This window comes from Rhinolophus ferrumequinum, chromosome 26 (genome assembly GCF_004115265.2).
Source record: "Rhinolophus ferrumequinum isolate MPI-CBG mRhiFer1 chromosome 26, mRhiFer1_v1.p, whole genome shotgun sequence".
Classification (NCBI taxonomy): domain Eukaryota; kingdom Metazoa; phylum Chordata; class Mammalia; order Chiroptera; family Rhinolophidae; genus Rhinolophus; species Rhinolophus ferrumequinum.
This window is the reverse complement of record NC_046309.1, coordinates 7911771-7937533: the sequence shown is the minus strand read 5'-3', so window position 1 is coordinate 7937533 and position 25763 is coordinate 7911771. Positions and strand designations below refer to the sequence as shown.

The following is a 25763-nucleotide window of genomic DNA, read 5'->3' as shown; positions in this document are numbered from 1 at the left end:
ACTTCTACTTTTCTATGTCAATTCCGTAACAAGAAAAGAGAACACAGATAAAGCACACCTGTCTATGAAGCTTCTTGACCTGGATACAACAGGTTATCTCTAACTGCAAACCCTGGGGGAACCTAGTCACGGAGACCCCTGCCCCATTCTCTACCTCCAGCTTTACTGTGTCTTTTCTATTTCTCCAGATCCTCCCCGTTCTAGCTCAGATTCTACATGAAAATCTCCGAGTGGCCCTCCATGTGGTAATTTTTTTTACATGTTAGGGAAAAAGAACAGAGGTATGAAGAGATTATGACCATGATATAAAGAAAGTTAACTCAGTCATGCATCCTTTCCTTAAAGATATATGTCATTTTGTACCAATACCTTCTTTAAGAATCTTGTTAGTTTACACGTTTGCTTCATTAGTAAATTAGAAAGTGATCTTTTAATATCTCAAGTAAGACAAAAAAGAATTGTTAGTAGATTTTCCCAGAGAAACAACCATAATGGTTCTATCCCAGGGGAAGTAACATTATGACCACGACACACCCTCTCTTTCCTGGTAAAATAAGAGCCTGGGAGATCCAGCTCTGGGGCCACCACTAACTAATGCCCCTGTTGTCATTACCCCCACACCCCACCAGAGTCACTGATGACACAAGAGACCTGAAGTAGTGGAGATGACAGCTGCTTCTCTTTTGACCAGTACAATTTATTGACAGGAAACTGTGATCCCTTTTGACTGCTTTTTCCCCTCTGGTACCCTAACATTTCCATCTCATTGCTATTTAAAAATAAACACAAACCCCTACACATTCAACACTTTAGTATGTAAAGCAATTCAACACTGCTCAAGCCCCCAGACCCAAATTTACATATACATACAATAATCAGCAAAAATAAAAAGGGGGTGGTCAACCTGCCTTTGGAAGGAGAATTGCATTATAAAAATGCTTACAGAATAAAAATTTGCCAATATTCTTCTGGGTATTCAGAATCTAAAGTAGTCACTGAAGAAGCTATCCTAAATCTTAAACTTTCTAGTCAAATGAGAAAAATAAGAAAAAGAAAGCTAGGAGCAAATCTCCCTCTTTTTATTTTGTTCACCGTTTGAACTATTTATTAGCAATGGCACAAAAGGTTATTGCAAATTATTAGACATAAAAGTCCATAATACTAACCCACTCTGCCAGTTATCTGCAGCCGACTACAAAATATGTAGATTCTCATAGACAACTTTGTTTATTTACCATGATTATTAGTCTTCAGAATGAATTACCTAAAATCAAAATGTGTCGCTGCGCCCTTTCTAATCAGGTACCTCACTTAATTCCTACCAGATTCAAATTAAAGAAAATGATGGCTCTTGGAGACCATTAGAAATAATTATCCTTTCTACAATCTATAATTTGACCATGGATAATTACATGCTGTAACAATAGAATAATTAGATTTGTTTCTCTATCTATTTGTGTGTGGCCTAGTCATGCCACATTTGCTAAATTATATTTTTAAATGACCTATTAAAATTAGTCAACTCTATAAACATCATGGCTAGGAAAAATTTAGATATTGCAATGTGGGTGAAGCTCAAGGTTGTATTTTGGTTTCCTTAATATTGGAAAAATTAATTCAATAAAAACTTGAATACCAAATTATTTCAATGGGCTAGACACTGTTGGAAGATACATAAGCAAACCTGACATGTAAATCATTATGGAGCGGAGAGTCTGGGGCAAGAGAAAGACATTCCTCAAAAACCACACAAAATATATACATATTTACAAACTAAGATAAATATGATGAAAGAAAAAGCACAGTCTTCTGTGAGTATTTCAGAAGGTTTCCCCGAAATAGCAATCTGTGAGCTGAGACTTTTCTTCCTTTTGGCAAAATATACATAACTTAATATTTATCATTTTAACCACAATTTAGTGATATTAAATATGTTCACAATGCTGTGAACCACTGTCTATACCCAAAACATTTTCACCTTCCCCAACAAAAACTGTTTCTATTAGACAATAACCCTCCCTTCCTCCCAGCGCCTGGTGACCTCTATTCTATTTCCTGTTTCTGTGAATTTGCTTATTCTAGCTACCTCATAAAACTGGAATTATGCATTATTTGCCCTTCTACACCTGGCTTATTTTACTAAGCGTAACATTTTCAAGGTCCATCCATGTTGTAGCATGTATCAAAATGTCATTCCTTTTTCTGGTTGAATAACATTCCATTATATGTATACACCACATTTTTTTTATCCATTCATCTGTTTATGGACACTTGAGTTGTTCCCACCTTTTGGCTATTGTGAGTAATGCTGCTATGAACATGGGTGCACACACATCTGTTCCAGTCTCTGCTTTCAATTCTTTTGGATACATACGTAGGAGTGAGATTGATGGGTCATGTGGTCATTTTATGTTTAACTTTTGAGAAAACTATCAAACTGTTCTCTACAGTGGCTGTACCATTTTGCATTCCTACCAGCAATACATGGGAGTTCCAATTTCTCCACATCCTCACTAACATTTGTTATTTTCCATTTTAAAAAAATTATAGCCATTCTAGTAAGTGTCATGTGGTATCTCGTTATGGTTTTGATTTGCATTCCCCTAATGACAAAAATGATGTTGAGCATTTTTGCATGTGCTTAGTGGACATTTGTATATCTTCTTTGGAGAAACGTCTATTCAATTCCCTTATCCATTTTTGAATTGGGTTGTTTGGTTTCTGTTGTTGAGTTTTAGTTGAGTTTCTGTTGTTGAAATTTTTTTGTTGTTGTTGTTGTTTAAATATATATATTCTGGATTTTAATCACTTATCAGATATATAATTTACAAATAATTTCTCCCCTCCCATTCTGTGGGTTGTCTTTTTGGCTTCTTGATAGTATTCATTGATAAATAAAGTTCTTAATGTTGATTAAGTCCATACCTATTTTTTCCTTTTGGTGCCTGTACTTTTGGTGACATGTCCATGAAATCATTGCCAAATCCAAGGTCATGAAGATTTTCCCCAAAGCTTTTTTCTAGGAGTAAAGTTAGGTCTTTGCCCCATTTTGAGTTAGTTTTTGTGTATAATGTAAGGTAAGAATCGGACTTCAGTATTTTGCTTGTAGATATCCAGTTTTTCTAGTATTTTTTGTTGAAAAGACTGTCCTTTCCCCACTCAATGTTCTTGGCACATTTGTCAAAAATCAATTGACCAAATATGTGAAGGTCTATTTCTGGACTGTGAGCTGAGATTTTAAGAATGAACAGAAGTTACCTAGATGACAAAAGAGAGAGAAATCCCTCTAAGTAGAAAGATGAGTTTGAGCCATAAGTAAGTATTGACTTTCTTTTCAAGAATGTAGCATTAATCTCATTCTTCTGTTTATTTTATACATGCTGCATTAAATTCATCTGATATTTAAAATCTCTGTTGGGGGAGATACTGAATTATTTACTTTACTCTGGGGTCTCCAGAAGAATAATACAGGGTGGCACTAAATCCATTCTCTTTCTTCATCTTGCAACCAATGAGAATCATAAATATGCCTTGTGTTCTAGTATCCAACAGGTAGCAGTGATTCGGAAAAGCACAACTCACAAGGTCAAACATTAACTCTCATGGATAGTACAGAACGAAATTACAATAAGGAGGAAGAACCTAATTATTTAATTAGTGAGGACCACCTTGCCCATAATAAAATTAGTAATTACACTATTATAAAGAGCAGTGTTAGAAAAGCTTCTTCTAGGCAATTAAAAGATTTGTGGAGAGAAAAGGAGGAAATTGGTGTTGTCAGAAAGAACGTAATGAGAGTTAACATGGGAAATTTCTGTAATTTATACTAGTTTTATTTAACATCTTACATTATCTGTCAAATGTCTCTATTTCATTAATCTACTTTGAATGGAATGAATGAATATGATCCAGTTAAGAAATTTACTCTGATTTCCAATATGGAAATAAACAGCTTCATGTTTTCATTTAAAGTGATTAAAGCCTTTAAGCCTATATTTTTGTTGAATTTAAATGTGACAATCCATGATTTTTTTTAAATCATCTCCCACTTTCACACCACATTCCCTTGGGTTGATAATAAATAAAAAGCGAGCTCATTTCTAAGTTTCATCGCTTTTCATGATTGCTGCTTTAGCTACACAAAGACTCAGGTGAAGCTTTGAAAGTACCGCTCGGAAGAGCCTAATCAATTTTGTAGATATGTTAACATCATCTTCCCATTTCTCCTTGGGTTGTGAAGGTACAGGGGGGAGAAAGACGGGTAGAAGAGGAAGAGAGGTGGCAATTTTCTCCTTCCAATTGTATGTGGATGTGTTCGTATTTGTGTATGTGTACGACTATTTAAACTCCACGTTTAAATATTTCAAAGTTATATATTTAATTTTAGCAGTGTTATTTTGTACAGTCACTGATGGTCCCATTTTTATGTAAGAAATTAAAAGGTCAACTGTCCCCCAAATACTGTGTCATTTATACAAGCATATCTAGAAATGCAAAAGACAATTCATTTAAGTATGTTATAAAATGTGAGCCTTTTTGTTACTTGCTACATGAAGAAATTTCACAACATACTTATGCTACTGACTTACCATAGAAATTATTCTAGACTATTATGCTCATTAAGACATTGTACCCCGTTTTACATCTGTCACTTTAATTATACTTTCTCTATTTTAATGCTTTCTTGTTATCTTTTATCTATTTTGCCTTTGGAGCAATCGACTATATCTATTTGCTTTTATCTATGATTTATAAGGTTAACACCCTATTTCAAAGATAATCTTACAGGATTATCTTAAAACATTAAATTCTTTTTACCCAATTATGCCAACAATAACTATTGATTTCCTTTCGTGGAAGTCAAAGAAGGTACTACTGATGACATGCTCATCTTTGCTATTTTCCTTTCATATTTTGCATTGTACTAATCTGGAGTTTAAAATTTCCTTTAAAAAAAGTAAAGAAAATAAAATCTTCCTTAGGAAAAAAAAGACTTTCATTTTATATTTACATTGAGTATGTTACTTTTGTTTCCATAATTACCTTAATTTTCCTCTTTTTATTTCTTAGTAATTTGCAGGTTTGCATTTTGTTTTTTTATTTTATTTATCCTACAATTTTAGATAGTTTCTGTGATTATAACCAATTTTCCTCAATCGCAACTTCCCTAATAAAGAATGCAATTGCTTATTCATCTCTTAATTGTTCAGAGAACGTTTATACTGTGTCTTGCTGAAAAACAGACTTGAGTGGTGAATGTTCTAAGAATTTGCAGATCTGAGAATGACCTCATCTTGCCTTTTGAAAAGAATAAGCCCTTGGCGGGGGAGATAATATTTGAGTCTATCTCCAATAGGGAAGTACGAAGCTGCAGGTAACAAAACAAAAAAAGCACAGTTTCAGGCGTTTATTTTTCTCATGTAACAAGAAGTATACGTAGTTGCAGGCTTTGGCTCAGCTGCCAATATGGCCAACAAGCCTGTGGTCGCCAGAATAACGGTCCCCAAAGACATCCACCTCCTCATCCTTGGAATCTGTCGTGTTAGTTTACGTGGTGAGGGGAAATCAAGGTTGCTACTGAACTGACCCTGAGAGGGAGACTTCATCCTGGATTATCTGAGTGGGCCCAGTATAATCACAAGAGTCCTTGTAAGTGGAAGAGGGAGCAGAAGTCAATATTGTTGGCTATGAGTTAAGGAATGCAGTGGCCTCTAGAGGTCGCACTAGAAAAGAAAGGAAAATAGTTCTCCCTGGAGCTTCCAAAAGGATCCTCAGTTCTGTCTACACCTTGAATTTTTGAGCCTACTTAGACACATTTCGGACTTCTGACATTTGTGTTGTTTTCAGCCACTACGATCGATGGGTTTTTCTTGTGTGTGTGTGTGTGTGTGTGTGTGTGTGTGTGTGTGTGTGTGTGTGGCCTTGATTAGAAACCAGTACAATGTCCAAGGGATGATTGCAAAGCAAGACAAAGGAGATAGGCCACATCAGCCAAATCTGCATCTTTTTATCAGAAATCCAGAAACTCCCCCAGCAGAATTCTATTTTCTTCTGGTGCAATAAAATTAAGTCTGGTGTCCACTCCTAACTGTGAGAAAGGCTAGGAGGGCAATTATTCAGCTTCTCAGCCTCAACATTTGGGGTAGCCAAGGAGAAGAGTTGAGATGCTTTTCCAGAAGCTGGTCAATAGTGTTTTATCATTTTCTTCTGAAAACCCTGAGGGCATTATTTAGTAATCAGTGCCCCAGAGAAGAAATACGAATGTGTTTTTAACTCTTATTAAAAGAAAACTGTGTGTTATTTGTAAACTTACACAACAATAACTGTAAAACTTTTACCAGACTATATCTTGGCATTGATTTCTGCTTATCAGTTTTTCTTAGAAGATAACAAAATCTATAAATTTTCAGTCTCCTGACTTTTCTTTTAGTTAGTTCAACCATTTAATAAGTATTTTTTGAGTACTTAATATGGGCCAGATGATAAAATAAATTTCTTTAATTTTGTCTTTTTATTTTTTATTTTTGTGTATTTGATCTGTCTTCTTTCTGGAATTATTGTCATTTTAAGGTTAGAATTCCTATTGTATTGTCCAGACTTTTACCTACTTTGTTATTTACAAAAATAATCTATGCATGTCTCACATCTTAAATATCTTTCCCAGGTTCATGATATATTTCACCGGTTTATTTTTCCTGGAGTTTTGTCATTTTTTTCTTTCTGCATGACTAAGGTTTTGTTATGGCCATTGTGCTTTTCTTGGTTTTTTTCACTCCCTTTTATCCCCCAACCTTTATAAATAGTTTCCGTATCTGTTTTTAACTCACTAAGAATATAAAGTGGAACTTTTTCTTTAAAGTCTTGTGTCTTTACTCCATTTCCACTTTGCCTCAGATTTTTAAAAGATCTCAAGTTTTGTTGCTGTTGCTTACTTGTTCTTGATATTGACTTGTTCCCTTTGCTATTGGTGATTAAAGGTCTGATGGGATAGATTCCAGAATCCTAATATGAATGGAGAGAGAGAGAGAGAGAGAGAGAAAGAGAGAGAGAGAGAGAGAGAGAGAGAGAGAGAGAGAGAGAGAGAGAGAGAGACTAAAACAAGAGAACACCAAGAACCAGGAAATGATCGAGCCACATCTAGAGCTAGAGGCAGACCTTGGAGTAAGGCAGGTCACCCTTCCTGTCTGGGGGAATGTAGATGTTTTCAGAGAACACTATCTGGGACCAGAGATGGAACACATGCTGCGTGTGACAGAAGAGCCGGCTGTGGGACCACCTGCTCCGTGTGGTACATCATAGCACCTCCTGTCTGTATCTGAAGGGAGCAGACCCAGCACAGATCAAGGGAAAAAGTAGAGTGGTATGGGTCACTATCAACCCTGTCCTGCCAAAGTCTTAGAAAGATCTAGAATCTTTTCAACCCATATTGTTTATATGAGTAACTGCAGAAGGATTGTTATTTTTCTTATGAGTTGACGTTATAGTTATTTTAGTGAGAGGAGGCTTTTAGCGTTTCCATTCACTCCACTAACTCCCTAGGAATCATCTTTGCACATTAAAAACACGTATTAAAGATGATGGTGTGGGGAGGTGGAAATACTGGCAAGGATGTCCTGTGAAAAGCCTTCATCCTCATAGACTGCAGGAAAAGATGTAGGTAATTGTGATCGTGTTAGCTAATTTGTGGCAAAGGCTGCTGGTTGCCTCTGGAATAGTCTTTCTCTCCTCTTACTAACTGAACTTTAATTTTGTTCAGTGCAACCTGTACTTTCCAGTCCCTCACAGGTAGGGAGTATCATGTGACACAGTCTTGGCCTAAATATCTAAGGATACGTTACTGGGTAGAGCTTCCAGAAAGGTTCTTTAAGGGGTGTTAACTCAGCTGAATCTATGCCCTTCATTCTGTGCCCATCTTTTTCTTGACTGAAACTAATAGACATGACATCTGGAGCTCTGGCTGACATGCTGAGAACCTGAGAACAAGGCCTCATCCTAAAGATGGAGGGACAGAAACCTAAGTCTTGGGGACGTGGGGCTTCCATGACATTCCTGGATTGCACAATTGGTTTAACACACTGCTGTACAACTTTTCTGTTGCATGCAGCTGACATCAATCTCTAAGTGACAAAGCATTCTGTTATGACAAAGGAGCCCTCTTCTTTCTCTCTGTGCACTAATACTTCCAAACGTCTTTTTCTTATTGCTTGGTTAACATCAGGTCAAAGCGAAGGCTCTCGTGGGAAACTGTGACGATTGCTCATACCCAGTGAGCATCCAGGATCAATCACCCTTCCTCTACAAATTGAGCTTTGTCCTCAAAACAGGCCACTACTGTTGGAGAACCCTAGCACACTCCAGAAGCTTCTAAACAATGGCGACAGGGGGAAGAGTCAGCTGTATAAATGGGCATTGGGCACTTTTATTGGATAAAATATTTAGAGACCAGCCTCCAGCTTTGGGGAAGTATAGCACCTGGAGGCCATAGGACCTGCGGACAGTTCCGGGAAGGGCCCGGCCCCTGGGGGGTTGTGTATCTAGAGCTATAATTAATGTTTTGGAACAAGAGGTCTGGGGCAATAAAGCAAATTCCTTTATTGCTTTTTACTAGAATTCTTAGCACTGAAATTACTTATAAAGTTTCTTGTTTATAATAACATCAGCTTGCATTAGCTGTTCTAAAGGGAAATACGGAAGAAGACAATGGTGTATCCTTGGGGAGTGACTGATGCTGAAGAGAGAAAAGCCCAAGAAAGAGGCAAAAAACAGGAAAAAACAAAAACAAAAACAAAACAAACAGGAGGAGGAGAAGAGCCAATCAGAGCCAGCCCGAAGCACCTGGAGTTTTCCACTAGGGAGCCTCTTTTGGTTCCAAATTTCCATTATAGGTGGGTGTGTCCCCAGATAATGAATTTGGTGGACCACCAACTTTATTAAATCCTGTCCTTCAGCACAGAACAAGTTTAAATACTATTATTTTTATTCACTTATTCTAAACCAACTCTAAGTGCCTAATACGTGCCAGGCACTGATTATAACGAAGATTTATGTTCCACTTTCAAAAGGAATTCATTCCTTTGCTTTTTAACAGCTGCAGATGGCAAGCAGCATAACATCACAATGCATCCTGTGCTATCCACCTACCTTTAAAATTCAGTTTGATAATGCATAAGAAATTATGCTACAGACCCAATTATAATCACAAGTTTAAACCTCTTTCCCTCCAGAGGACAATGCAGCTTTCTTTGAGGGCTGGATGCCTCTCACATTTTATTAACCAAAGAAAAACAACTAATTACATAAGTCTCTAATAACAAAAACTTAATATCATATTATAGGCACATAATGGGCAGTGCACACAATGAGATATGTCAGACATTAGAAAAGAGTAGAGATATTTTTACTATCATGTCAATACATGATGTGTTGCAAATCACTACTAGAATTTCTGGCTTTTATAAAGTACTAATAACTTATATGTTTTGGTTTGGTCAATACTTTCATTTTTAACATAATTTAATTATATCTGCTTTAAAAAGTTTCAATATACCCATAGCTTTCTGGCAATCAGTCTGATTGCTAATACATCTAGGACCACAAGTTATATAATACCGTATGTAATGTCAATTCAGGTTTCACAAAAGTCTGTGAAAGCCTTGGAGATATCTGATTTGGAAGTGAAGCCAATTCTCTACCACTGAGTCTCAGAGCAAATAAAAGAAACAAAGTATCATTAGACTCACCAGTGCAAGTGGACTTATTAAGATGTCCAAAGGCAGAATCATCCAACATCATTAGGTTTATTAATTAACTCCAGATATTGGGAGCGAACAGCCTCCTTGCCAAGTGGGGACTTGTTCAGCCGCCTTAATCTTCCCCTATATCACTCATTCAGCCAATTCATTAACGCCTGTTTGTTTCTCCCAGGTGCCTCCTAATGAGTTTCATTGTTTTGTTTATCGTGTTTGTTGGCTCACAGATCTCTTTCACAATTTTCCTCGGTTTCCGAAGGCTCCCTAAGTACCAGTATGGCTCAGCCCATTTGCGGCTAGTCCTTTAATAAACGTGTCTTGACTAAATGAAGGGCTTTGGAGAGTAAGATGGGCCAGGGTGATGGGCCAGGGGAGTGGGAAGAAAAGGCCAGAGGGAATTCCACCAGGTGCCTGTGTTCCCAGAAAGAGCCAGCAGGTGGTAGCAACACCTCGTGGGAACGCTCCAGCTGAGCGCAGTAGGACGGGAACAATAGACCCCCAATCTTGCCCCGGCTTTGAGCAGAGACTAGGGGTGGGCGGAAACATCTTGCCTCGCTACGCCCCCGTGGTTCCTCAATCCTTCCTTGCAGGCACCCGCTGGGTCCCTTCCACCGCCTTTAATTCCTGTGGGGGCGGTTCTCTCTGGGGAGCAGGCCAGGGAGGCGGCACCCAGGGGTGCAGCGACTTGCCCGGGCCAGGCACCGACCTCAGGACTTCCCCTCCTAGTGGGTACCCAGGCTTCCCTGCCCTTTGGGGAGGGTGGAGTCTGAAATCCCAACGATGACAAAGATCCAAGGTCACGAACAGGGAGAAGAGTTGAAGGCTAGATCAGAGACACTTTCATCCCCAGACGCCCCCTCCTTTGCTGCCTCTGCACCCCCACCACCCCAGTACCCTGCGCGATTTCTCAGTTTGTCTTTCCCTCCACCCCCTGCTTTTCCTTTTTTTTCTCAGCTCACGCCCACCTGAGTTCAAACCAGAGTAACTAAAACAGTGGGTTTAGTTCCTAGAGTTGAAGCAGAAAAGCACGGAGGGGAGAGGGCGCGGATGTCTGGGCCGGCTGCTGTCTGCCCCGCCCCGCTCTCCGCACCTCTTGCTCTCCCGGGGTCCTGAGCCCGCGCTCATCCCAGGGGTTTTAAACGCATCTCCCAGGCGCTCGGATCCCCGCCATCTCCAGGCCCCTCGCGCGTGCCACCCTCCGTGCCCACGTCCCTCCGCCCCGCGCCGCCACCTCACTCTCCCCGCGCGCTCGCCGTCTGGGCCGGGAGGGCGGGCTCGGTTCCCCGGAAGAGGGGAGAGCGAGGGCGGCCGCGGGGGCCGGAGAGGGGCGGGCCGGGCTGGGAGGGACGCGGAGGGGCGGGCCGGGCTGCGATCGCTCCAGCCGCCGCTCCGGAGCAGAGCCGCGGGCGGCGGGATCCGCGACCCAGCGCAGCGACGGAGAGCGCCACGCGATCCCCGGACTACCTCCGGCGCCCCGCCTCCAGAGCAGCTCCGGCCGCCAGCCACCGCCCGGGAGCCCCAGAGACTCGCGGCGCGGGAGGACCCGGGCAGCGGGGAGCCGGGTCACCGCACCCGAGCAGAGACGTGGGCGGCGCCGGGCGAGTGCGGGGCCTCGGGGGGCGCAGACCTGCGAGCCTGTGGCCGACGGTAAGGGGATCCCAGGGGTTGCAAGCGTGTTGGAGAGTGGGGGGACGGTGTGCCTGGGGACAGAGGCATTAAGGTTTGCAAAAGTCGTGGGGCCCTCCATACAGGGCCTCTGCAGATCCTCGGGGGCATTCTGGGGTAGTGCCGAGTACCCCTCCCAGGGCGAGAGCGGGGTTCGTGAGGGGTGTGGACCTGGCCCACCTGGCTCCGCCGTCCCCTCTGAGCAGCCTCCTTGACACCCCCATTACTCTTGCTGCTTGGATCCCCACTGTTTGCAGAGACACCCCTCGGCGGTCCTGCTATAGGGGTCCCTTGCCGAGGCCGGGCTCCCAGCCTTCTGAAGAGGGTTGCCCACCCCGCCAGTATCATCTCTTTAATTCTGGTGGAGCTGGAAGGAGCAAGGAGGTTAATCCCACACCTGCCCCCAGCTTCCACAGCTCTCCGGCTCCCCACCCCCATCACCACAGGTAAGCCTGGGGGTGGCGGGAAGGCTTGGTTCGTGCTCCCCAAGTTGCACCAAAGTCTACTGCTTGCTGCTGCCCCAGCCCCGCCCCCTCTCGTTCCGTCTGGGAGCTTGGCCCTGGCGGCCCCACACCCCCACCCACCAATCTTGGCTGTCTGGTACCCTCTCTCCTCCCTTCCCTGGGGGAGCTGGCAAGAGCCCAGCATTGCCGATGTTGTAATGTCCCTGGCAGTGCCCGTGGAGAGAAGCGACTGGGCCTGTTCCCAATCAGTTAACCTGGGCCAGGTCCTCCATCGCCAGGGGAACTTGACTCAGGCTCTGGAAGGGGAGAAGCCCGTTCAGTGGGAAAGGGGCCGTGGGACTGTGGGGACTGCAGGGAAACTGTCCAAGTAATGGGGCACTGGGGGGTTGAGACATGCTGAGTACTGTTCAGCGGGGCCACTGGGCTCCTTCACAGCCATGGCCCTTTTTGTCTCAGGAAGATTAGGGTGGGGGCTTCTCTGTACCTACCTAGTGGCCTAGGGAGGAGGACTCCTTTGAAGTCTATTGGTTCATTCAGGATGCAAGAAGATGGCTGGCAATGATGGCTGTGTCACCAGGATGCTGGGGAACAACAGGCAGTGACGGCTGAGAATGGGAAGGGCAGCACCGTTCCTCCCCCAGGCCAGCTGCTGTCCCCGAGCTCATCACCATCTCCTGAGCTAGGCCCTGGGCCCTGTCCACACAGCACTCCTCACTGGGTGGGTGGGGGTCGGGGGGCTTGGGGGCTTTTGCAGCCTTCCTTGACTTCCCTGCTTGCCTCCCCCTCCCAGCCCAGGTGTTTCTGCAGAAGCACTTTGTAGGGTAGAGAGCCGTTCACAGGCAGACCAGGGGTGGAGTCGGACAGACCCAGGGTGAGGGCTCACGGGTGTCCGAGGACCATTTGTGTTCTGCACGGAGGTGCATGCTCACACACACACCTCCCAGCACCCACCGTCCTGCTCCACCCATCTCACCTCATATACACTCCCTCACACTCTTATACTTGCTCTCCCAGGCATGGTCCTGGCACTCATGGGCTTTCTTCCACCATCTTCCACTTACTCATCCTTTATGCACATGTACCAACTGCCCCAACACCCTCCCTTATGCTCTTTTCCAGAGCCACGCATGTCCCCAGTCAGTGCACAGCCAGAATGGCTCATTCTAAGTGGCTGTCGGGCTAAACCCAGACGCTGCCTGTATCTTAAGAGCCTCCCCCAGCTCTACAGTGGGAGGGAGGCACATTTGATAGCATCTGTGTACTCCGGGGTACATTCTCAGGGGCTGGAGGCCTCACGGGATACAGGAGTGTCTTCTACTAGGTAATCCACAAATTATCGTCTCCAGGCAGGCAAAGGGGCTAAAGTGCCAGAGGACAGCCACCTCCTCACTGTCTGCTCTGGATGCCCCTGTAAAGGCCAGTGGGATCATTTTCAAGGCAGGAGGCCAGAGCTCCAGGAGACAGCTTCTGAGACCATGTCCAAGGTGAAGATTAAAGGGGAGAGGCTGCAGCATTAAGCTGAGCAAGGATTATACTGGAATTTCCTGGGCATTTAACAGCTGCAGAACAGGACAGAGGGCAGGGCCTGTGGTCCTGATCCCTCCCACACTGACCCTGTGGCTAACAGGTGTGAGGACCAGCTCAGCAACCACACCAGACCTAAAACCATCAGCCCCTTTGCCCTTGGGACCTTCCCGCGCCCCGCTGTCCCCCACCACCTACTTTGCCTTATTGAATGTTCCTGTCTGGGCTCAGTTTGCAGCTCTGCCCCTCCTGTGTGTGTTCCTGGTGTTCAGTCCCCTCTGGTCTCCTCTTTCCTTTTGAAGTCACACTTCTGTGCTTGACATCCTGTAAAAGAAACGTGATGTTATCAGTGAGACAACTTGAACTTCTTAGGAGAGAAGCTTAAAGAAAATCCAGGGATAAAAGTTCTTTTGCTTTTATGGTTGACATTATTTTGCTCATTTGATTCCCATCAACTACTACCTCTCCATCTCTGCTTTGAATGAAAATTTCTAGATAGTTTGAAACCTAGAGGGGGGAAAAACGGGGGGTTAAATACATGCTATACTAGTCGAAGTTTTATAAATATTTCCCTTTTTTAGTTTAGATTTTCAAGATGAGTAATTATAAAAGATTATAAAGATTAGTAATTATAAAAATAAGATATGCTCACTGTAACAAAAAAAACAATTTAAATATGTGTAAGACAAAGTTAATACCTTGCCCCTCCTTCCTGCATTTCTACCTCTTATAGTAACCGATTTTAACGGCCTGAGATATCTTCTGCCATACTTCCTTCCAAGCTTATTTGGCTTATATTATTTACTTTTTAGAAATTCACTCTGTGGATTGTGGTACATAAACTATATTACGTCAGCTTGGTTTGTTCATAAAAATGATCATATTTAGCATTTTGATTTGAGCACAGTGAATTTTTGAAATTCTTACAGATTTACTCATTTTTAAATCTTGCATTTTTATAGGTAACTAAACTCATAAGCTGTGATTTGTAAGCTGAGATTCCACACATCTTTAATCTTTGCCAGTTTCTGAAAACAAAATACAATCCTGATGCCTAAGAAACTGTCATATTTTTATAAACCAAAGAAATGTATCAGGCTTGTAGATGTGTCTCAACTGTATGAAGAAGATATAAAATGATACATCCAGAAAAGGAGCAGAGGAAAAAAAAAGGGAAGTCATAGAATGCAATTTTTGTCGTAGGACAGTTTGTCTAATCAGTCTCATTTTCTGAGCTATCCTTTTACATCCACATTTCTGCTGCTTCTGGTGTTTTATGTTTTAAAAGCATGTACACATCTGAAATTTGACAGTTTTCCTGATTGAGATAAGTTTTCTGCTCTTTCATGGGTTGGAGGATTTCTAAACACTTGCCAATTCCTTTCACGAGTTGGAAAAGATAGAGGAATCTCAAGTAGGCCACAAGGAAGAGCAAGGGATCCTGCTTTGCAGAGGCCTTTCTCCCTCGATGTGCATGTGGCTGTAGGGATGGGTTTGGCTACTCCCAGAGTGCACACGTGGACCAAATGCCGGAAGATGTCCCTAGTCCTCAGCCACTGAAGGCACCTTTGAAAATAAGTTCTAAGTCCTGCTTGTTTAGTGTTTCAGACGTGTGTGGAGTAGCCCTGTTCTTGTCACTTATATTTCTGCCTTTGAAACTCGTTTCAAAAGAATCTGCAGTGGTAGGAATTAGTTGACAGAAATTTCTTTCATAGCTTAATAAAGTTTCTTCTTTCCATATTTTTATTTTAGCCGTAGAGAAACACTCAGATTCTTTCTACGACAAAAAGATTTGAATGTATCTGGTTCGTTTGATAAGTGAGAACTGACCTAACTGCCTCCTCTTACTCAGCCCCAATTTTTTTCTGAAGAAACTTGTTTATAACCTTCAGTCTTCTGGATCCGAATCTAAACTATGTCCTCATCAAACAGCAAAAGTACATTTCTGGGTACTTTATGGTCCTCAACCATTTCTTTTTAATGAAGATCTTTGTTCTTAGTAAAATTTTTGAAAATTGCTGAAGTGGCAATCCACAGGCAATGTCTCCATTTTATTCTTTTCTTTCTGATTCCTCTTGAGAACAGAAGCCGAGTGGCTTTAACGTTCATAATTGCTCTTTTCTGGAACTTCTGGAGAGAGGCCAGCTTCATGTTGTCATTAAGATGCCTGCTAAAGCTATGCATGCACGCCCTATAACAGCCACAAGCCACGGTGTTACTTGTATTGTGGGTCATCAAAGCTAATGCTTTGCCAATCCTCATCTTCTAGAATGTTCCATTACTGCACCGCTGATATTATCTGCAGTGCATCTTCTCTCTCATATTTTGCTGCCCTTCCAACAATTCATTGACAGGTATCTAAAATGTTTATTATTCCTTCTCCATGATCATTTGTCTAGTTGTCACTTTAGGAAAACACAGTGCTTAATAGTTTCTCCTTTGTACAGATTCCGGAATCCATCCATGCTTTGACTGAAAGAGGCTATTTTAAAGAATATCTGTTGGGCCAATGGTATAATAGCCTTCATTGTTTCAAGACTTCGTGCTGGCATTTTCAGTTCTTGATAAGCACGTTCCTAAAGACTCTAGCTCTTGACAGAATCTGGTCAGCTTTGGTGTTATCAGACATGTCTCCAAGTTAAGCCATTGAGACTTTGGGGGTGCACCTACAATGTGAATTACATCAGGATATTTATTAAACAGTCCTTTTAGTGATGGGGCCGTGCTTTTCACTTCATGATCTCCCTGTGCTTCTTGGAAGCATGTATTTAATCTGTGAATAATTCGAGTAGCGTTTGGGACAGTATTGGCAAAGAACCTATGTTTCTTAGGAATAATTTGCCCTATGGAAATGCTTTTTTCCCCCCTCTCCAGCTTTATTGAGATACAGGTGACATATCACATTGTGTGAGTTTAAGGTGCACCATGTGATGATTTGGAAATGTTTTTTTCTTGCCTCCATATGCCCTATGTTGAACTCTGTTTCCCAAATAGGATTCTAGAAGCACGAAAGGTAAATGTCAGTGGCTAGTAGGCAAAGCCCACCTCACGTCAGCCCATACAGATGTAGAAACGGTATCTTTTCATGGTAATCACATGGAGATAACACTGAAGGTTTCATCTTACAGGACAGCCAGCATTACCAGGAAAAAAATAGATTAGTAGAAATCAAATCATGATTTCATCTTCATCGAAGTTAAATATAGTTTAATAGGTTGATTTTAGCTTCACTGTGAAATGTGTCGTTTTCAACTGTATCCAGAAGGAAAAGCGTTCCAACTTTCAACTGGCTTGCTTGCTTTCTTTATTTTTTTTCTCTTTTACTCTCAGTCCTGTGCCTTTGGAGCAACACGCCTCTTGTTTTCTTCTCAACAGAAATAAATGCGGTCTCCTGCTCTTGAGCATGCCACAGACTTTTGAGGCTCAGTCACCAGGAAAGAGATAGGTCACCACTAATCTCTAGACCAAGGAGCAAAAGGAGGTCTGAGCCTGTTTGTTGTCCCTGTGACTCTGAGGTAGCCATGCCTCCCAGTCACGTGCTTGTGGCCTGCAGGGTGTACTTACTCCTAAAGGCTCGGGGGCATTTTATATAAAAGGGTAGCTGATTACGTAGTTGGAGAAATCAATTCTGGGAGCATGCATACGATTTCGATTCATTGTACTAAATAGTTAATTATCTACAGATTTAAAGCAATTTTTTAGAGGTTTCAATTAAATATCCAAGATTTTCAAAATACAAAAACTAAAGGGAATACAGTGACAGTGAGCCTTCTTTGCACCAGCTCCCGTCCTGTCCCTTCACCTTTCTTCCCAGGTTTTGTCTATCCATCATAATGACCCACACGTGAATATGGATATGTATGTCCTTAAATGACGAATCGGAAACATGCCTTACATTGTTCTGCATCGGACTTTCATTTAGAAATTATTTTTAGTGCATAAACAGTAGCCCTATTCCTTTTGAAGGTTGTGCCTTCAAAAGGAATAGGGCTAAATTTTTTTTTTATAACTTAAAAATATTTTTCAATTACACTTGACGTACAATATCATATTAGTTCCAGGTGTACAACATCGTGGTTAGACATTTATATACCTTACGAAGTGATGCCCCCATAAGTTCAGTACCCATCTGATACCATACACAGTTATTATAATATTATTGACTATAGTCCCTATGCTGTACTCTACATCCCTATAAACTATCTTCCTAATGATGAATAGTTACTTTACAGTCTTTTCTTTTACAAACAATTTTACAGTGAATATCCTTGCTTGAACATCTGTGCAAACAGATCCAAGTACACGGTACCCGAAGGACAAATTCTTAGAAGTGAAGCTGCTAGACAGACATCACCAGTTGTCCTTCCAAAAAGATATACCAATTTGAACTTGTAAGCACAGTGAATACAAGACAGCCTATTTTTCTACACCTTCTCTAACCCACTGCATTATTAATCTCCTGCGACAAAATAGCATGTCACTGTTTGTTGCAACGTGACTTCCTTTCCTGGTGAGCAATCGAGAAGCATCTTTGCATCTATTTAAGACATACGTTTATTTTTCTGTAAGCCCCAGGGAAAAAATGTGCCCCTTGTGGAGCGAGGACCTTTGTTTCTGAAATGTAGGTATGCCAGACCTACATTGCTCTCTCCCTTCTCAATACTGACCCTTTCTCAGGTGGAATCTTTACACCTATGTTCTTTGCATCTGTTCTTGCACCCACCCTTTCGTCATAACCCACAGCTCTCCTTCTGCAGCCCCTCTTGCTTCACTGCCTCTCTGAAATGTCTAGAGTGTCCAGGGGTGTTGGGGAGAGGGGAATCATGTGTCCCCGGGGAAGGAGTAGCTTTTAACCCACTTGCTTTTAATGAGAAGAAGCTCCCGACTTTCAATACAGGGTGGCTGTAGGAGGAAGAGAACTGAGTAAATAAAGAGAATTAGAATAGCGCCTTCCAGAAGAAAAGGGTAAGACTGGCCCATAACTAACTGCCCTGTGCTCCAGAGAAAGGGTCATGAAGAACAAATGTAGGGAGGGAGCACATGTAGGGGGGGCACATGGCCCTCCAAGATGGTGGACTTGGCACAGGCCAGGAGAGAGTCAGGGCCCTCTTGGCTGTCACCCCACGCTTGGTGCTGAGACAGTTTAAGAGCTATAACAGGAGGCACAGGGTCAGGTTTTGGAGCCTGGGCCATCTATGAAGCAATGCATTTACCTTCCGCCAGCATCTTCTGGTCCCGTGTCTCCCTAGGAAGCAAGCTTGGTGCAGGCCCCAATCTTGTGAAGCAGCCGCCCTGCCTGGAAGCAGGGTGGTGGCCAGAGCAATGGTGGGAGCCCTGAAGATGCCCCATGGCTGCTGAGGGTGCTGCCCGGTCAGGGAGCAGAGTGGCGGGCATGGTGTACAGTCTCTGGGTACTCATCCTGGTGTCGTCCGTTCTGGCACTGGAAGGTAAGAGGGGGAGGGCACCAGAGAACCACCACCTGCCAGTAGAGACCCAACATGGGTGGGAAATGGGGACGATTCAGAAAAGGCAGAAGAGTGAAGACATCAAAAGGGGAAATGGAGTGGGGATGGTTTCAGAGAAAGGCTCTCCAAGGAGCTGTGCTCCTGCTGGTGAATTACAGAGACCAGGGAGGGAAATTCTTTCTTCTTCATGGGAACGGGGTGGGTGTTAGCAGAGCTGGCGGGAGCCTTGGCCACTGCATGCCCCTTCTTATCTCTGGGCAGAGGTATTGCTGGACACCACTGGAGAGACATCTGAGATTGGCTGGCTCACCTACCCACCAGGTGGGGTGAGTGCCACTCTTGCATTTCTGAACCCATCACCCCTCCCTCACCCTGCTCCCTAGACTGTAGAATTCCGGAAGGAAACCCTGGGTCGGGACTAATGGAATAACACTCCTTCCATCCAGAGGAACAGGACTTTGGGGGGTATCTTCACCCTGCTCTGCACGTCATTAATTTTAAATCTCAGTGGAAGAGATATGCCCCCCCCCCCAATTTCCTGCACCCTCCAAGCCCTGAGCAGCTAACGTGGTCTCTTGGCCCTGCCCTCCCTGCAGTGGGATGAAGTGAGCGTTCTGGACGACCAGAGACGCCTGACACGGACCTTTGAGGCCTGCCACGTTGCAGGGGCCCCACCAGGCACCGGGCAGGACAACTGGCTGCAGACACACTTTGTGGAGCGGCGAGGTGCCCAGAGGGCACACATCCGACTCCACTTCTCTGTGCGGGCATGCTCCAGCCTGGGTGTGGCAGGGGGCACCTGCCGGGAGACCTTCACGCTTTACTACCGGCAAGCTGAGGAGCCTGACAGCCCTGACAGCCTTTCAGCCTGGCATCTCAAACGCTGGACCAAGGTGGACACCATTGCAGCAGACGAGAGCTTCCCTGCCACCTCAGCCTGGGCCGTAGGGCCCCGTGGGGGGCCTGGGCCTCGGGCTGGGCTGCAGCTGAACGTCAAAGAGCGAAGCTTTGGCCCCCTGACCCAGCGGGGCTTCTATGTGGCCTTCCAGGATACTGGGGCCTGTTTGGCTCTCGTGGCCATCAAGCTTTTCTCCCACGCCTGCCCCTCTGTGCTCCGCACTTTCGCCTCCTTCCCTGAGACACAGGCCAGTGGTGCTGGGGGTGCCTCCCTGGTGGCAGCCGTGGGCACCTGTGTGGCTCATGCAGAGCCAGAGGACGATGGAGGTGGGGGGCAAGCGGGGAGCAGCCCCCCCAGGCTGCACTGCAATGGAGAAGGCAAGTGGATGGTAGCCGTCGGGGGCTGCCGCTGCCAGCCCGGGCACCAGCCTGCGCGTGGAGACAAGGCCTGCCAAGGTGAGATCCCGTCTCCTTGCTCTTGGTCTGGATCTGCCCACCTGCCTTGACCTTAGGGCTCCTTTCCTGCACACCCCAAGCTTCAGTCTTATCCCCAAAAGGTCAGGAATAAGCTATTTTAGGAATGGACTCCTGCGCTTTCCAGATTGAGTTCCTAAAGCACACAAAGTTGCTCTCATCCACTCATGTGAAATTTCTAAAACCTTCTGCAGACTTCCACAGCCATCGCTGACGCTCTTAGGGCTGCAGGCATGAGAAGTGAAGGGCATCAAAAGGAGCTGAACTCCTGGGTTATCTTGGGATTCGGTCCTTTGTCCGCACTCGCCCTGTCTTTGGGGTGGGGGTCGTCCCAGGGCAGGCGAGACTGAGAGGCAGGCAGAAGGCCCTGGGTCCGGGCTTTGGGCTAAGGAGACAGATTCTGCAGAGGGAGGTTATGCAATCAAGCCTACAGACACCTACATCTGGTGCATGGCCTGCCCGTAGCCCCCGCCCACCTCACTTTTTCCTTCAGTGGAAATGCAATTCCACCCCCAGTGAAACGGCAGACTAATCTTTGCCCGAAAGAGGGAAGAGAGAGGTGAGGATTCCACCCCGGGAAGAAATGAGGAACTCACCCTTTGTCAGGTGTGTGGGGCTCAGGGGAGGGTGGGGGGAAGTGAGCCAAGCCTCCACTCCGTTCCTCAGCTTGCCCTGAGGGTTCCTACAAGGCCACGTCTGGGAATGCTCCCTGCTCACCGTGCCCCGCCCGCAGCCACGCCTCCGACCCTGCGGCCCCCATGTGCCCCTGCCTTGGGGGCTTCTACCGGGCCAGTTCCGACCCCCCAGAGGCCCCCTGCACTGGTGAGTCCCCCACCTGCCCCAGAGGTAGAAACGAGGCTGGGAGTGGGGCCTTGAGTTCTTGGTGTCCTCCCCCATCCACCCCAACCCACCTGCCTCGCGCCTCTTCTCCTCGGCCTCCTGGCTCCACCCCTTTCTTCCTGGCTCCTCCCCTGCCTCCTCCCTTCCGCAATCACTCCTACTCTGTTAACTCCCTTTTTCGTGGCTGTGTCTCCTCGCACCCGCCCGCCTCCCCAGGCCCTCCTTCGGCTCCCCGGGAGCTTTGGTTCGAGGTGCAAGGCTCAGCCCTCATGCTGCACTGGCGCCTGCCCCAGGAGCTGGGGGGCCGAGGGGACCTGCTCTTCAATGTCGTGTGCAAGGAGTGCGGAAGCCCCCAGGAGCCCCGGAGCGGGGGCGCTTGCCGCCGCTGCAGGGATGAGGTGCACTTCGACCCCCGCCAGCGGGGCCTGACTGAGAGCCGAGTGTTAGTCGGGGGACTTCGGGCTCACGTACCCTACATCTTGGAGGTGCAGGCTGTCAACGGGGTGTCAGAGCTCAGCCCCGACCCTCCCCAGGCTGCAGCTATTAATGTCAGCACCAGCCACGCGGGTGAGCCTTTTCCTCCGCCCGAGGCCTTACCTGGCCTCCTTAGGACCCCTCCCCCACTCCTGCCTCCTGGTCCCCGGAAACCCCCTACTAACCCCCAACTCCAGTTCCCTCTGCAGTCCCCGCGGTGCACCAGGTAAGCCGGGCACCCAACAGCATCACGGTGTCCTGGCCGCAGCCAGACCAGACCAACGGGAATATCCTGGACTATCAGCTGCGCTACTATGACCAGGTGGGGAGGGGTGGGACAGCCCAGCGGAGCTGCGGGAGCTTGCAGTGCCGTACAGTGGGGCTAGAGGTGGTGGGATCAGGAGAGGTGCCCAGGAGCCCTGCACAAGGTGGGAGGTCCCGGAAGCAGTTGGGGGTAGAAGCAGGGGTGAAGGGCTGGGACCTGCTGGCAGGGAGTGAGTGGCTGTCACCCCCAGGCAGAAGACGAATCCCACTCCTTCACCCTGACCAGCGAGACCAACACGGCAACTGTGACGCAGCTAAGCCCTGGCCACATCTATGGCTTCCAGGTGCGGGCGAGGACCGCGTCAGGCCACGGCCCTTACGGGGGCAAGGTCTATTTCCAGACGCTGCCTCAAGGTGAGAGGAAGCCTGGGTGGACGGGGAGACACTGGAGTCGTGAGGAGAGGCCCAGGGGCCTTCCAGGCCTTGCACCCTCTCCCAGAACCCTCCAGAGTAGAGACTGTGCGGAGAGAACAAGTGGCTGAGCACTGACTGGCGGCTCTGTGGATGGGTGGTGGGTGCTTATGCACCTGGGTGGTGATCCTGGGTGACTGGTTCCTCAGGTGAGGAATCCTGGGTGATCCTGGGTGGCTGGTTCCGCAGGTGAGCTATCTGCCCAGCTTCCGGAGCGCCTCTCCTTGGTGATCGGGTCCATCCTGGGGGCCTTGGCCTTCCTCCTGCTGGCGGCCATCACCGTGCTAGCTGTTGTCTTCCAGAGGTGAGCCCCTTCCCGCCATGGCCCCACCTGTCTCACTCTGTCTCATGACCTCCAGTCCTGGCAGCTCCAAGGCTGCTGGAGAAACCCCCACCACCCGGCCCGGTATCCCTCACTGCACAGATCCCTGGCTAGACAGCAGCCTGTGTGGGGTGCAGAAGTGGGAGGAAATGGGAGTGTCATTCCAGGACACTGGTTTGTCCCTCAGGAAGCGGCGTCGGACAGGCTACACAGAGCAACTGCAACAGTACAGCAGCCCAGGTGAGGCGGTTGGGGTGGGGGGGAGTGCACAGACAAAAGCTGGGGGCTCGGGCCAAGAGCACACCAGGCAAGGCTGGGATCCCCCAAGGTTGAGGGGAGCTCCTTGGCATCGTCTTTGCAAGGAAGAGGGCAAGCCTGTGGTGTGTGGGCAATCCATCCTTGTGCCACAGCCTCCTAACGCACACCATACACCTACAGGGCTTGGGGTGAAGTATTACATCGATCCATCCACGTACGAGGACCCCTGCCAGGCCATCCGAGAATTTGCCCGGGAGGTAGACCCTGCATATATCAAGATTGAGGAGGTCATTGGGGCAGGTATTGTGGGGGCAAAGGGAGAGCCGAGCAGCATTCCTTGTAAACATGGCTGGATACCGTGAGCCCACAGTCCTTCCTTGACCACCACCCACCCCCAGCCTACACCTGTCCTCCCAGGCTCTTTTGGAGAAGTGCGCAGGGGCCGGCTGCAGCCCCGGGGACGGCGGGAGCAGGCTGTGGCCATCCAGGCCCTGTGGACCGGAGGTGCCGAGAGCCTACAGATGACCTTTCTAGGCCAGGCCGCATTGCTGGGTCAGTTCCAGCATCCTAATATCCTGCGGCTGGAGGGCGTGGTCACCAAGAGCCGGCCCCTGATGGTGCTGACGGAGCTCATGGAGCTGGGCCCCCTGGACAGCTTCCTCAGGGTGAGTCTCACCTGGGGGAAGGAGGAGGCCCTGGGGTCTGGTAAAGCGTGGTTCTCAGGTGTTCCAGAGGCATGGCCCTGTATCTTCACTCCCTCCCGCCCACCCTTGGTGGTCTTCAGCCTTCATTCCCAGACCATTTTCTGAGTCCCAGATCCCCTTGCCCTTTCATGCTAATGTCTGCTGTACATGCGTCCAGGTTCCCCATCCCGTTGCTGACCTCTGACCCCTGCCCCTCAGCAGCGGGAGGGCCAGTTCAGCAGCCTGCAGCTGGTGGCCATGCAGCGGGGAGTGGCTGCTGCCATGCAGTACCTGTCCAGCTTCACCTTTGTCCACCGCGCACTCTCTGCCCACAGCGTGCTGGTGAACAGCCACCTGGTGTGCAAAGTAGCCCGTCTTGGCCACAGCCCTCAGGTGAGAACACAAGCCCAGGGGCTCTGCATCCTTCATCAGGTGCTGGAAGGTGAACCGGAACCTGGGGTGGGGACCTCAGGGGCCATATCATTGTGTCTGAAGGACTGGAGCTCACCTGTGCTCCCTCCAGGATAGAAGCCAGGGGGACATGGAAGGATTTCAGGAACTGGGGAAGGCAGGAGACCCCCCAAAACCTAGAGCCATCTCCTGCCATTCCCCTAATGACCATGGACTCCAGTCGGAGAAGCTGAGTACAAATCCTGACCATGCCCCCCTAAGCTCTGACTTTGCCCACATTCACATTTCCCTGTGCCTCAGCTTCTGCATCTAATATTGGAGAAATATCTACCTGACAGGGTTATTATGAGGATTCAGAGAGGTGCTTGAATGTGAAACCCTTGACTCACGTCTGAGCACAAAGTAGCTGCTCAATAAATGTGACTATTGCTGGGATTCTCGCTATTGTTACTTTTGACCCTACCCCTCAGGGCCCAGGTTGTATGCTTCGCTGGGCAGCCCCAGAGGTCATTGCCCACGGAAAACATACAACATCCAGTGATGTCTGGAGCTTTGGGATCGTGATGTGGGAAGTGATGAGTTATGGAGAACGGCCCTACTGGGACATGAGTGACCAGGAGGTGAGCTCTTGACCTAGACATTGGTGATTCCCCACCCGCGATGCCTCCAACCCTCCAGCCTCATACTCACACATTCTGAGACCTCCATTCACTAATGCATTCCCACCCTAAGATCCCATGGCTGTTTCCTGTATTTTTAAGCTCTTTCCCAATGTAACCTCATGCTCCCCGTGATCCCAGCCCACCCTCTTACCTAACAATATACTCCCTTCCACTTGCAATAGCTCCCCCTCACCATATTCTTCCTCCAACTCCCAGGTGCTAAATGCAATAGAGCAGGACTTCCGGCTGCCCCCGCCTCCAGGCTGTCCTCCTGGACTACATCTGCTTATGCTGGACACTTGGCAGAAGGACCGTATCCAGCGGCCTCACTTTGACCAGCTGGTGGCTGCATTTGACAAGATGATCCGCAAGCCAGACACTCTGCAGGCTGGCAGTAGCCCCGAGGACAGGTCTGGAGCTTGGGACCGGAGCCTGGGAAAGCCAGGGAGGGTAGATGCAAACCAAAAAGCAAACGGAGGAATGGGGGGCTAGAAGGAAGAGGGGACTTTGACCTGCCGGCCCCTCCCCCCCTTAGACCATCTCAGGCCCTTCTGAACCCTGTGGCCCTGGACTTTCCTTCTCTGGACTCACCGCAGGCCTGGCTTTCAGCCATCGGACTGGAGTGCTACCAGGACAACTTCTCCAGGTTTGGTCTCTGCACCTTCAGTGACGTGGCTCAGCTCAGCCTGGAGTAAGCAGGGAGAGACGGGCCGGGGGAGCCTGGGATGTTGGAGATGCTGGCCCAGCTTTAATCCACTCCTTCCCCCCAGAGACCTGCCTGCCCTGGGCGTCACTCTCGCTGGCCACCAGAAGAAGCTACTGCACAACATCCAGCTCCTTCAGCGGCACCTGAGGCAGCCAGGCTCAGTGGAGGTCTGAGGCCCTGGCAGGAAGCTGTGAACGGACAATGCTTAGGACCCAGCCCCGGACCCAGGTCCAAGGAGGGACATGGGAGACAGGGGCCAGTCTCCGTCTTGGCCCCTCGCGCTCTGCACACTCAACACAACCTTCTGGGGGCTTCCCTCCCCTGCCTTCTGCCCCTTTCCTGCCCTCCGTCCCTCTCCATATTAAAGGGAAAGAAGGGATTTTGCAAGTTGGCGGTGTGGTGAGGCCTCAGTCTGCAATGAAAGGCTAGGACGG

General features: G+C 47.3%; 1 protein-coding gene across 3 annotated transcripts; it reads left to right on the top strand.

The window, feature by feature from the left end:
- Positions 1 to 11097: 11097 nt before the first annotated feature.
- On the top strand, positions 11098 to 25694 carry EPHB6 (EPH receptor B6). 3 transcript variants are annotated; one of them, XM_033098897.1, is made up of 17 exons: positions 11098 to 11396; positions 18652 to 18849; positions 19129 to 19193; positions 19464 to 20220; positions 20905 to 21060; positions 21295 to 21645; positions 21750 to 21874; positions 22068 to 22230; positions 22477 to 22591; positions 22797 to 22849; positions 23048 to 23167; positions 23285 to 23532; positions 23770 to 23943; positions 24432 to 24581; positions 24840 to 25033; positions 25233 to 25314; positions 25394 to 25694. In XM_033098897.1, the coding sequence occupies exons 2-16, from the start codon at positions 18750 to 18752 to the stop codon at positions 25291 to 25293; spliced, it is 2832 nt and encodes a 943-aa protein (XP_032954788.1). In that variant the 5' UTR covers positions 11098 to 11396; positions 18652 to 18749; the 3' UTR covers positions 25294 to 25314; positions 25394 to 25694. The 3 variants fall into 3 exon arrangements, with proteins under 3 accessions (XP_032954788.1, XP_032954787.1, XP_032954786.1); XM_033098896.1 differs by having other exon boundaries at positions 23773 to 23943; positions 25159 to 25314; positions 25394 to 25693; XM_033098895.1 differs by having other exon boundaries at positions 25159 to 25314; positions 25394 to 25692.
- Positions 25695 to 25763: the final 69 nt, after the last annotated feature.